The sequence below is a fragment of the Pelodiscus sinensis genome, chromosome 7 (genome assembly GCF_049634645.1).
Source record: "Pelodiscus sinensis isolate JC-2024 chromosome 7, ASM4963464v1, whole genome shotgun sequence".
NCBI classification, from domain to species: Eukaryota; Metazoa; Chordata; order Testudines; family Trionychidae; genus Pelodiscus; species Pelodiscus sinensis.
In genome coordinates this window covers 58806958-58820836 of record NC_134717.1, presented here as the reverse complement: position 1 = coordinate 58820836, position 13879 = coordinate 58806958, and the positions used below count along the sequence as shown (strand labels likewise).

Below are 13879 nucleotides of genomic sequence, written 5' to 3'. Positions count from 1 at the left end.
GAAATATATTTTGCATATTTGGAAGTTAATGAGAAATAGTGAGAGTACATGTTCAAATGTGAATACAATATCATGACCATTTGAGGCATTTATTAGAATTTCCAAAAGCATCAGTGCACATGCAGAACTAACTACTATCATGGTCTGTTGCTAGACTATGAGAACACATATATCTTAATAGTTTATAAAAGCGCACGCAAATTGTATAGATATACTTACATGAACACCCTAATAAATGCAAAACACACCTAGTGTTGGATCCTTCGTGCATCTTAATATAGATCCCAAATATAATGTAGTACAGTGTAATCCTTAATCTGGCCTTTTAATTTTGCAAACTCTTGTTGAACAGAACTCCTGTTGAAATCTATGAGTTCTGCTTGCAGGACTGTTACACATAGAAGGATCTCAGTTGCCAAAAACCATGCATGCTACTTTCAGCCCGCTCTCACCTGCTCGTTTTCCTCCAGTTGGTTCATGCCACAAGGTATGGATCAACCTCCAATGCCCCAACCCTTCTGCCCTAACTCCTATGAGTAGTCCTCATGGGGTGAAGTTGCAGGACTAGCCTGTAAGGGGACCAGTTCTGCAGAGTGTCAAGCTGCTGCTGAGAGGTGCTCTGCTCCTTGGTGTCTCCTTAGCATGTAAAGGAACTAAGACTTCACAGCAACGGTCCCCAGAAAAGCAAACGACGAAACCAGAAAGGCACAAATTCAGAAAGAAGGAAGTTTGTAAAAGACTTCAGAACCAGCAGCGAGATGCAATCCTAGTGAGTCTAGTCAAAATTCTTCCTAGAGCTTAAAGGTACATCTAGACTGCAAGCTTCTTTGGAAAGAGAGCATCCACACCTCAAAACCGGATCCAAAAAATGATCTTCTTTTTTGAAAGAGTGTGTCCAGATGGCATGGATGCGCTCTTGAAAGAAAGCCCTTATTGCTTTCTGATTGCTGATGGCCACCAGGGCTCCTGTGCTTTTTCTTGATTGCCTCTTCTTTGGAAAAAATTTCCCTGTTCTGTATCCACACATGCCTTTTCTCAAAAGAGCTCGTTCGAAAAAAGCATTCTTCCCCCAATTTGAGGTTTACCAATGTCAAAATAACTCCTGTGTTCTTTCCATTTAATTTTGAATAACGCGATTGCAGTGTGGATGCAGATGCAGGGTTTTTTTGGAAAAAGGGCAGTTTTTTCGAAAAAACAACAACAACAACAATGTAGTCTAGACATACCCTGAGGGAACAAAAGCTATCCTAGATAATTCTACAACTAGGATAGCTACCAGTAAGCTAAAGTTCATGAAATCTGCCCTGTGATTATTAATGTCTTGGGGACCCCTGCTCTCAAGGGCACCCCACTAGTGATGAAGGCGAGCATCCCAAAAACCAGTCAAAGGAAATAGAATTGTGCTTTCATGAGAGAGAGAGGGACAACAGTGCAGATGGACAGACACTTAGAACTCTGAGCTCAGGAGTCATTGCAGTGATAGATGGGGAATCCTCCAGGGAAAGGATGGCTGAAATGGAGACCTTTTTCCATTGTCTTCTGTTCCTGCCACTATGAACGGACAGTGGTCTAGACAGTCAAGTTGAGGGAAATCACAGTCTCTCTAAATCTAATCTGAGGGCTGGACCAAAACCTCAGTGTCATTAGTGCTTATATTTCACCAAAGAGAGTGCTTTAGGGCTAGACCTCAACTCAAGTGCATGAACTCCATCAATTTTGTGAAAACACTCTACACCCTCCCTAAGTCTTACCCCTTTCTTAGGCTCCATAACCTTCCTGGACCCTTCCACGGCTGCTTTTTTTTTTTTAATTGGGAGAAGCAACTTTTGAATCTTCCAATCAGGCTTTCCCCAGACTGTGTAAAGGTTTGGGGATTCCCTAACTTGAATGGCTCATTATAGGGCTCATGGAATCCAGCCACTTCTGTGGTGGAACACAGCTGCTGTGTGATAGTGCACAGTGGCTTCTCAAAAGCAGCTTAGTGCAGGAAAAGGGGAAACCACTGTTTCCAGTTGAACAGGTGTCGTACAACTAGTTGTTTGAAAACTGTACACTGCTTTTTCCTAGAATTCCTATTCACAGTCTTTTATTCATGGTATGTGTTTGGTCATCCTTCATTGGATGAGTGAAACTTTCTTAGGGGGCATCTACACTGCACCGTTATTTCAAGATAACTAGCGTTATTTCAAAACAGCCATGTGAATGTCTACACAACCATTCTGTTATTTTGAAATAATTTTGAAATAATGGACGGCTTATACTGAAATCTGTAAACCTCATTCTACGAGGAATAATGCCTATTCCAAAATAGCTATTTTGAAATAAGACATGCATAGATGCTGTACTGCTGCTATTTCAAAATAGCCCCTCACCAGGGCCATTCTAAGTTATTCCTCCACAGTGCCTCCTGGGGCTCTAAATCAAGATAGCACGTCTACATTAAGGAAGCCTGCTTTAAACTAATTTCGAGGCTTGCCTGCAGTGTAGATGTGCTATTTTGAAATAAGCTAATATTCCGGAATAGCTAATTTTGAAATAGCCATGTAGTGTTGATGTACCCATAGAGGAAAGAATAATGATTGACCGGTAGCGATTGTAAATGCCCACGCTTACATACATGTGGGTATGCTAACAAAGAATATTCCCAAATATTTTGTGTGAACAAACACATTTCCATGCATGTGTTCGTAATCGTGCATAGCTGTCACTACAGTGGCATCAATTTGATTGAACTGAGCTATCGGTTGTAATGCTAATGCATTTCCAGTAATGCAGGATTTATGGTATTTACTCAGCTCTCTGTGCAAGCTGTGAAAGCAAGACAAGTGGAGGTGGAATTTTTGAATATTTATGCTTGAGTTTTGCCTTTTCTATGAAAAGTTGTATGGGTTCAAAAGTGAAGGTAATGCGGAAGTTATTAGAACACAGTTGAATTTAGTTTAAACTGAATTTAGTTTACTTCCACTTTTTTGGACACAGAGATTAAGCAATGAAGAAAAAATTGTGATCTCACAATCCTTGTTTTAGTGCTATGTGATGTTTCCGCTCAGCTCAAGGAAGACCTATATCCTTCATTATACGTACCTCCCTATTAAAATTGTGGTAGGTCATTGATTGATTTAGGTCATTCCACCATATTTTACTCAGCCAGATCTCTATGTTGTATGTTGTTCTGCCCTGTAAAGTATTGCTTAATACAGTATTAATTGACTTAATACACCAGTAAAGTACTGGCTGAAGAAAAGGATTAACCAAATTATGCACTGTATAAACCAGTCAGACCAGATTTAAACTACCTGTACCGCAATTCTCATGCAGTAGGTGTTTCTAGGCATGTCTAAACTAGGAAACTATTTCAAAAGAACTAAATTCAACTTAACCTGATTTTACAAAACCGAACTATCATGTCCACACTCTAGGGAAGCCTCGAAATCAGTCTGAGGCAGGATCCGTTAATGTCGACACACTACCTCAGACTTGTACAATAATGATAATACCAAACTCTTAACACACACTTTGTACCTTTAGCTCTCAGAGGGCATGAATTATGAGTTTTCTGTTGCTTTCCATTCAGATTCAGAAAAACACATTTTTTAAATCCCAAAGCTAAGCACAAACTTAAGTGTCTTCCTGAATGAGGGCATTTTGTGAATCCATGCAAAGACATCTGTGTTTGACTCCTTATTCTTACTCCTCCTAGGAAAGAAGAAAGGGAAAGAGGCAGTAGGATTCATGGGCATGTCTACACTAGGAAATTATTTCAAAATAACTTATTTTGAAATAACAACTCCCAAAATAATAATTTTGAACTAGTCCACACTACAGGGAAGCCTCGCAATTAGTCTGACACAGGCTCCATTAATGTGGACCTCAACTTAGAGCCCCCGGAAGCACCGGGGAGTAATTAGTTCAAATTACTCTGGGGAGTAGTTATTTAGAAATAGCGGCACTGGCACATCCAAACCACCTCTATTTTGAAATAAGCGTTATTCCTCGAGTGCAGGAGTGCAGATTTTGAAATAGGTGGCCCATTATTTCAAAATAATGGGCTCCACTTATTAATTCAACCGAAGCGGGGCTATTTCGAAATAAAGCTGTAGAATAGACCCTGGTTCCATGATAAACTGACCTGCTGGAGTGTGATATCTTACAGCAGAGCTTGCTGTATACTTACATTGTAGGAAAGAACATTTTATGTCAATTGCACAAAATCGACCATGGAATCAACCACGGGCAACTTGGCACAGTGAAGCCAGGTGCTATATCCTAACTGAGTTTATTGGATCTAACATATCTGCAGAGGGGAGCTGCTTTAGTTGAAGCCGGTTGTCTTGGTCACAAATCAGCCCATCAATACACACTACCGATATAATTCTAGTTTTCTTTCCGTGTAGCAAAAATGACTCTTTCCAAAGAGAATGGAAATATGGCAAGAACAATCTATCCAAAAGAAAGGTCTTTATCTTGATGAACCTGCTTCACCTGTGAGTCCAGTCCAGTGGATTTAGCTGCCTCTCCATCACTAATAAATCAATCCACATTATCTGGGAGCTAATGCGGCATATTGTATCAGACATTTAAATCCATTTAAATGACAAGCCTGGAGACATAGCCACCATGCAAGTTCTTAACACTAGCTTTCTCTTTCTTCAATTTGTGGTGGAAAAAAAAATATCAGTGTAAAAATACCAAGTATGCTGTAGCATCAAATGGTCTCCTCTATTCTTCGTATATAAAAACACCTATATTTTACTACCATAATGCCTCACCATTACTTATTTATTCACAGCCAAAAACTATATTGACATGGAGTTAAAATTATGAGGATTTATCAGTCATTTCTGGTGGAAATGAGACGGGTGTTTTAATTGTCCCAAATCAAACATTCTGAATCCAGGAAATTTAGGGCTAAAATTAACCTAAAGGAAACCTAGTATAGAAATAAATAATTATGCCACTTAGAGAGCCCTAAATCTGTCATTTGGTGACACCGTGCAATAATCGCAGTTACAGTTACAATAGTTAATCTTCCTACCCCTCCATATATACTACAAAATGAAATTATCCATCATGCTATTAAGGGAAACATACAATTAGTACATTAAGAGACATTTTTACTAATTGATAATCACACATTGTTCATCATATTGGCATTTGCCATCCATTTCAATCTTTTTTTACTCATAATTAAAATAAGTTCCACCCACTCCAAACATTGCTACCATGTGCTGAATGATTTTTATTGGTTTTGAGGGTAGCAACAAGCTTGTCTTGATAAGTTGTTTATTTTAAGAAAGGGGGGATTTATTTCCAGTGTGTTGCAAATTTTATAAGGTGCTGAGAACTCTGGCTTCTATCCATTAAACTCTTAAAGTACACACATGAATAGAATTACTGGTGTTTTTAACTGAAGTCATTTTCCCCATCTGTAAAATGGGCTTAGTGATACTGTCCTTTTGTAAAGTGTTTTGAGATCCACTCATAAAAAGTGCTGTGTAGGATCTGAGTATTATTATTGCTCATTAGTTAAATCCTGCACATACTGAATCCAGTACATGTTTGTCAATATTGAATGTGTCTACACTGGGGAAACTTTATGATGTTTAAACACTGGTTTTAACTGCTTAATTAGTTAATTCAATGACAGCCATGACTTTGTGGGCAGTGTAGACAAGGGTAAGTTTTGGTGTAAAAGCTGCTGGATGCCAGGGTTAAGCATGACTAGCTGACATAATTTAGATAGAGGCAAATTGTATTCAACATTGAATATGAAGTTGTGGCCAGCATTGTGTCAGAAAAGTTGGTTATAAAAAAGTGTTTTCCCCTCTCAGTACTCAGTCACTCTTTACTTACAAACAAAAACAGCCAAGAAGTGGTAGAGGAGAAATCACTAATTAGTGAACTTAAAAAAAAAAAGTGTAATGTTCCCTGAACAAATGCAAAATCAAGGCCTATCTTACATGCAAACAGAGTTAGCCTATTTCTTCTCCCACTTCAATGGGAGAAGATGCTTTTGGAAATCTCACCTGAAGAATTTACCCTCTCTCTTCTCACCCATCCTCACTATCAAAACACAATTAAAAACCATTTACCTGCCATTCTGATTGAACAGGGAATTTCATATTTTGGGTTTAGAGTTCCCAAAGGTACATTCTGGGAATGGCAGAATCTGTTAGATCTCTAATGGAAAAGCATCATGGTCTTATGAATTTGCTATGGGATACAGGGGGGATATGTCATGGGAATTATCTATCTGAATTGCAGCCTCTAGTTAAAAAACTCCTTCTCAGAAAAGCAGCCATTGCTTACGAGCATTCAAAATTATAACAAATCCTACATATATATATGTTAATAAACCCTAAAGCAGGATTCAAAACTCAATTAATTTACATTTTCTAGTATGTGGTTTAGAAGTCAAAGTATTTCTTATGGAATATTTTTCTAATCATTAAGCGCTGGATTGGCACTTTGCAATCTGTCCCTCAGTAAGGTGTGTGCTGCCCCAGGAATAGAGCTAGGACTGATTTGTGATTCAGGGTCCGTTTTGTACAACATATGCTTTTAGAAAGGCCAGAGATAGCCAATGGAGAATTTCCCTTGAACATTGGAACTCTCCACCCCAGTGTAACAAAAGGATTTTCTGTGCCCAGATTCAGTCTGGAGCTTATACCAGTGACAGAAGTTAGAATGGGTTCCCAGTAGTTCTGATTTCCACCAGAGCCAGGCAGGATCAGAAAGTCACCAACCAGCTTCCTACAGCTGTCACTCTACTATAACCACATCTTCATTTGCTACACCGGCGATCGCTCTTCCAGCATTCCATTTAGTGGGTCTAGTTAAGACCTGCTAAATCAAACTCAGAGCATGGCCCCAGTATTCCTAGCAGTCACAAGGAGTAAGGGAAGCCAAGAGGAGCGTTTGTTCCCATCAGCCTCCCTCTGTGAAGACAGCAGTCAACTTGGCTTAAGGTAAGTCAAGTCCAGCAATGTATTTTATGTAGCATACCTTAACCCAACCTTCCAAGTCTAGGATAGACCTGGCCAATATCTTAGCATAGTGGGGATATAGCAGAAAATTTAGAACTTGTGTGTTTTTTTTTAACGATTTATAAAATTTCTACTTTGGTGAGGAAACTTGCTTTGTCTCACAGTTCACATTATTATTCTTAATTTTCTTGGAACTCATTTTATGCCTGCCATAAAAGTAGTGGGCTGAGGCAAAAATTGCCATTTGCCCTCATATGGATTATTTTGTAACAACCACATAAGTGGGTTAAACTCTTAATCTCATGAGAAATCAGGGGGTTTGTGTGTCCAGTTGCACATCAAGCTGAGGGCCTGGGTAGGTGGCTGTAGCACATGCAAAAACATGCAGATTAAAAAACATCATAGGAAAAGGTTTTGTGCCTGCAATTGCACTCTGAAAAACACCCCTTGGATGGATCATTGTTAAGCCCACTTTCATTAAAGGTCTTTATTAGCGACGTGGAAGGAAAGGGTACACAGCATATGAATGAAATTTGCAGATGATATTAAATGTTCAGCACAGAAATAACACAAAGGGACTTACTGAAGTTAGAAATATGGACAGGAAATAAAATGAGAGTTACCAACAACAAAAAGAGTGCGCTCAGAAATCTGAGCCTTTTTTTAAAAAAAAGAGAGCAAAGGGTGAGTGATACTTGCAAAGAATTAATGCCCTTGAAGTCTTTTACAGCGATAGTGAACAGCTGTGGAATGTGATGTTTTAGTGTAGTTAGGGTGGCAAAAGTGTGATGGAGTTGAATACTAAAACGATACTGTAGAAAGCACTTGACATTTTACATTGGGGAGGAACTCAGTACTGGCAAGAAAATGAATAGAATGATCTAATATCTCCTTCCCTCTGTAATGCTAGTGAGATTATTGGACTTAAGTCATGATGGTGGTGCAGTAAATGAAGGCAATTATTTAGTATTCTGTTTCTAAGTAAAACTTATCCAATTTTATTGGTTAATTCTTATTGGTTAGCACTGTCTATGCTTATTTTAAATCCTACATCATTTCTTCTATGCCATTATCGGGGGCATAGTTGGGTATTTACACTGAGTTGGGTATTTACACTCAGCTCCTGGGGTTTTGAATAACACATGCCAATTCCTGAAGCCTTGAGACTTGGTTTGGATTACCTACATATATTTGAATATGTAAGTGAGGTGTTCAGCATGTAAGGGTTAGTCATTTTCCTGTGGATAAGCATGATATTGAACATCGAAACCTGGACTTTTATTACCCAAATCTGGCCATTAATAGTTGGCAGATTTAAATTTAGCCTATCTGGATTTGATACAGCACTTAGGACTGGTGAGAATTGTGGTAGGAAGCAATGGTATCAATAGGCCATAAGCATTTGCTCACCATCACTTGAGTGTAGCAGGGGAAAGCTCTGAAAAAGGTCTCCACAAAAAATCTTTTATGCTTGTCCAATTGACAGCTTCGCCTACTGTCGCTTTCTCAGCACCTCCTTTGGGAGAGCCTTTGTTTACATGTGAAAAATGAAGATCTACGTGTCTTTTTAATGTCCATTTCTGCCTTTTACAATAACACAACACTCTAGTATGAGCAGACGTAATGGATGAGATGTTGCACCGCACAGCTTGATTTCCAGTTATTAATTCAGACTTTTGTCTCCCTCTGAGTGCTTAATGAGGGGTTAGGGCTGACTTGGGAGAGAAGGTCTTGAACAGGGGACCGCAAACAGGGGAGTTGGAGAGGCAGTTTTTAAGAGGGAATCTTAGTACATCCAGTATGGTTAGGAAGGGCCACATTGCTAGTGCCAACACTACTTCTGTATGCCCCAGACCGCCTGACTATGGCTGTCTCTACTCGGATCCCGGTGTAGTTTTGCAGAGTCTGTGCACTGCTTTTTTCATTTATGGAAGACCAGGCCGGCGGGGTGTGGGGAAGGAGAAACCATCCCATGTGAAAGGGGCCTGCTGGTGGAGCGTCTCAGGAAGTAGACTCATTGTTTCCTTATACTTTGCATTTGTCTACCTGTTGTCTTTTGCTTTACACTTAGCACTCTTTGGGCAGGCCCAGTTCACACGATGTCAAGCCCAATGGGGACAAGCGCTCAATGGTGTTACGATAATGTGAAGTGTGCGGGGGTATGAGGAATGGATTCTATGGCAGCCCCAAAGGGGCCATGGGACGGGATATTTCTCTCTCAGCTGTGGCTCTTCGGTTGACCATCAATAGGTGGGCTGAGAGAGGACAGAAGTGGCCGTAGAGCCTGAGAGCTGCCCTGTATCAGCAGCAAATTTTCAGAAAGCTGCCCAAGGTGAAGTATGAGGAGTACTGGGGTGAGATGGCTGAGGTGTGGGGAGTGGAAGCCATAAGGAGGACTCCTTCCCCTCTGCTCCTGGGGCTGAAGAAGAAGCGTACTCCTTGCTGCTGGTCCCAGGAGGAACATGACGTAAGGATTTGAGATTAGCTGGGGTTAAAGTAAAAGACTAGGGGAACAGAGCTCGTTTTCCCCCAAGGCCAGGTAAACTGGCTGAACTCCACATTACAAAGTTCACAAAGGTTTTGTACGTCTGGGGCTGAGTTGTGGGCGCTGAGGAGGGTTTCGTCATTTTATGTGGGATCCACACACCATCCGGCAGTGTCACGTGCTTTCAGCCTTAAACAAGTCCCAACTCTGTCTTCTCTGCCTGCCATTTAAGCTTTGGGATTTGTTTCAACCCAGACATCATAGCAGAACGTAGAGGGTGCAATCTCATGCAAAATCAAGCCTCTGAGAAGTCCACTGACCGCTTCCCATGAATTTTTCCTAGCTCTGGTATTTAACCCAAGGGGACTGGGACACTGAGAGCTAACATCCCATCCCCTGCAAAACCATTGGAGTTTTAGGTTTACATCCTCATTGAAATATGTCACCTCTAGTAGAGGTTGGACTTCACTGGTCCGGCACCCTCGTGACCTGAGCGGTCCTGAATGAGGATATTTACCAGACCAGGGAAGGTCCCCTGCCACTGGCCCCCTCAGCCTGCCACACCTCCCAGCCGCTGGCTCCTTTGACCCCGATGCTGGCTGGGTAATATGGCTACCCTGGGCCCACTACCATAACTGCTGCTCTAGCCTCACTACTGGCATGGCAGCACGCAGACCTGGCCCCGCTACTGGCTGGCACATGGCTCCGATTGGGCTGCCAAGCTGCCATGGCTCCAGGCAGTCTTCCCCTGCTGAGCTGCTGTGGCCCGGCCTTACTGCTCTCTCAGGGTATGTCTACACTACCCCGCTAGTTCGAACTAGCGGGGTAATGTATGCATACCGAACTTGCTAATGAAGCCCGGGATTTGAATTTCCCGGGCTTCATTAGCATAAAGCCGGCTCCGCCATTTTTAAAAGCCGGCTAGTGCGAACCCCGTGCCGCGCGGCTACACGCGGCATGGGCTAGATAGTTCAAACTAGCTAGCCCATGCCGCGTGGCACGGGGTTCACACTAGCTGGCTTTTAAAAATGGCGGCGCCGGCTTTATGCTAATGAAGCCCGGGAAATTCAAATCCCGGGCTTCATTAGCAAGTTCGGTATGCATACATTACCCCGCTAGTTCGAACTAGTGGGGTAGTGTAGACATACCCTCATTCAGCAACATACATGGTCCTGCCAGACCAGAGAGGTTGCCAGACGAGACAGTCCCGGTTTAGGGAGATGCAAGTGTTGTTGGGCTTTTTTTATATGCAAAAACAAGTGTTCATCCACTTGGATTTAAAAAAGGAAGATGTCAGGTCGGTTAACTTTCTTGCAGAAGGGTCTCACAAATGTATCCTCTTTTTGCCATTGCAGATTTGCATTTGCCATCAAAGTGCATGGTGCGTTTCCTTCTCTGCGACTTCATAAGTAGTGCAGTACAAAATCACACCCGAGATGTGATAAAGGAAAGCAGGCCACACTTAATGCACTTTCCTTGATTTATCATCTGACATGACTGCGTTTGAGAGCTATACGCTTCATAAGCTTTCCAGGTGGCTTATTTCATGCATGCAGCTGTTCTTTGTTCTCTTTCCATGCCTTGTATTAAAGTCTTTGCTTCTGATTGGTAGAACCCCCCTGATTGCTGCAGGCGTGATTGGTGGCCTCTTTATCATCGTCATTGTGGGCCTGACATTTGCCGTGTACGTGCGGCGGAAAAGCATCAAGAAGAAGAGGGCCTTGCGGAGGTTCCTGGAGACTGAGGTGAGGCTATCTTTCTGTTCCAGAAAATCTGGACATTTGGAAAGATTTAGAGCACTGCTTGGGTTTAGGGTTCTAATCCTACCCGCACTGAGTCCCTGCGTGACTGGACTTAATGGATAGCGTCAACGAAGCAATTCTAGGATATTCGTTTTCTGTGCATACACACAGAGGTGCTGACTTCCTTATTTCCTGGGCCGTGTTCAGCCCCGTCCGGCAAGATCCTACCTGTTTCTGCCCCTGGCCTACCTCTTCTTACTCGATTCCACCCCCAGTCACTGCCTCTTCCTGCCCCTCAGTGCTTCCTTTCTGCCCCATAACAGCTAATCTTCGGCAGGCGGAAGACACTGGGGAAAATGCAAGGTGTTGATAGACACGGCCTTTTGATGACTGCTGAGCACCCATTGTTTTCTATCCTGTCTACTCTGCATGTCCCAGTCCTGTTCCCAACAGGAAAGTAGGTGCTAACTTGTCAAAGCAATTAACCATCTAGTCAAAGCCTGTTGAAGTCCACAGTAAGATGCCAGTTGCATGGACTTTGGGTCTTCCTGACAGGGAATAGTGTTGAGTACATGCTGACACGCAGGAACGGTTGTTTATTATGTGTTTGTAAGGTGAGTAAGATAGTGAAGACAATGTAGCCTCAAGCTCTTTTGTGGCCTCTAGGTGCTACCCCAATATAAATAGTAGCTTTGCTGAACTAGGAACTTACTGCTAAAACTTCCATTGATTCAGATGAGAGTTGGACTAGGCCCATGGTCCTATTGGCTAAAAAGTGAGGTGGAGTCATAGATCAAACAACTTGGGCCCACCTCACTCTGACTTCCCTCTTGGCTTCACCCTTTGTGGGGAACAAATCCCAGTGCCTTCAGAAGCTTTAGCTTGGTTGTAAAATCATGTCTGACCATCGTTAGTGTTACACCTTTACATTTCACTTACATAGGAATGTTGATGCAAGATCTCCTAAAACCTTTGCGTTGGACACTCTTTCACCCTCACATAGCGCAGACGGATCGATCTCACAGAAAACAATTCAGAAAAATTAGGAGAAAAACCCCATCAAGCCTGCTAAATCTGTATAATTAAACTCCTGCTCCTGCTTCCATTGAATTCAGTGGTACAGGGTTGGTCCCAAGTGACTTTATAGCAGCACGGGATTTTGATTAAGCTTCTTTCTGAATGGCTGCAATTTGGAGTTGTTTCTAATTTTTATTAATCATAATAATCTGGGAATATCAATAGATACTATGCAGTTTATATTAGGTAAAGTTTGTAACCAGCCATTAGCTGCAGATAAATTATTGCAAAGAGCATTAGGGAATGATGTTTGTGTTATGTTGCACTTAAGAAGGTTGGATACCTTTCCATGGAAAATGCTCTGATTCTCTGCTTGGCTAACACAGGGGAGGGTGGACTAGGGGCAACCTCTAACCTGTGCTAGCTAGAAACCGCCCCCAAGGGAGTGTCCAGCAACTGAGCACTTGTGACAGTTGTCATCTTGGCTACAATACGGGGTGTGGGTGGACCAGGGACAGCCACAGCTAAAAGTGTGAGTTGCTACAGTTTGGTCAAAAACGTCAGGCTTTGTAGTCGACGATATTCACACGTCCACAACCTCTGGAGATGAGCATGAGGGGAACATGTAACACACCCCAATAAATGGGTTACACGTCCCCTCTTGCTGCATCTTCTACAGCAGCTTGCCTGTGGGGAGGGTGTTGGGAGTAACATACACCAACTTTTCATACTCTGGGGACTTCTCCAGGTTGGGAGAGTCTTTGACATGGCTGAAACCCCATGCTTCCAGGGCAGAGCAATGGGGAATAGGAATCATTATGGGGAAAGTTCTGTGGGAATCTATGAAGTAGATCAAATATTGTGGCCCTGAGTGTGTTCACCTTTCCCATTTCTCTCTCTCTCTCTGTCTCTCTCTCTCTCTCTGTTTTTACTATAACCTACATCTTCCACCATAATGACTATTGAAAAGTCAACTGTATACAGGAGAAGGGGATTCATGTGGACAGTTTGACTGCAATACTTTCAATTGCTGTGCTTGTTGCTGTTTGTTTTTTTGTTATATTTTCTTGAAGTACTTTTTAAAGTAATTTCCTGCAACTAGTATTTCTGCTTGCACTAAAGTCGTCCGTCCAGTTAACGAAGTAGTCCATGATGCTCACAGAAGCATGATAATAGTTCTCAAACTGTAGAGCACAGTACACTTAGACTTGTAAACAGACACTATGAAATACTGCAGTGGTTTCAAACCAATTTGAGTAGGAGTAGCCTTTAATTATTTTCCTTCTCCTCCGAGAAGACAGGCTATTTGTCAGTGTTTAGAGTATTGTCCTTTTCATTTATTTTTCATTTATTTTTTAAAGAAACATTGTTTTCCCGTCAAAGGCTGCATGTTGCTGAGGTCGGCTGGCTTTTTGACAGAGGCTACGTCTAGAGTTACGGGGGTTTGTAGGGTATCCCACAAAAACTCCGCGTATCCAAGGAACGCATTTGCTCATCTGCTTTTTTTTGCAGAAGAGCAAACACACTCTTTCGGGGAGCCCTGTATACCTTCTTTCATGAGGCATAAGGGCTCCACCGAAAGAGGAGGCTTTTCCGCCATTTAGCCCCCGCTAGACTGGGCCAAATGACAGAAAAGCTTCTTCCACAAA

The 13879-nt window shown here is 42.1% G+C and overlaps 1 protein-coding gene across 10 annotated transcripts in view; it reads left to right on the top strand.

The window, feature by feature from the left end:
* ERBB4 (erb-b2 receptor tyrosine kinase 4) overlaps nucleotides 1–13879 on the top strand; it is a 935749-nt gene that overhangs the window by 731034 nt on the left and 190836 nt on the right. For all 10 annotated transcript variants that reach the window (XM_075933940.1, XM_075933937.1, XM_075933934.1 and 7 more), the window contains one exon: nucleotides 11084–11216. In XM_075933940.1, coding sequence (XP_075790055.1) covers nucleotides 11084–11216 — 133 coding nt within the window. The remainder of the gene's footprint in view (nucleotides 1–11083; nucleotides 11217–13879) is intronic.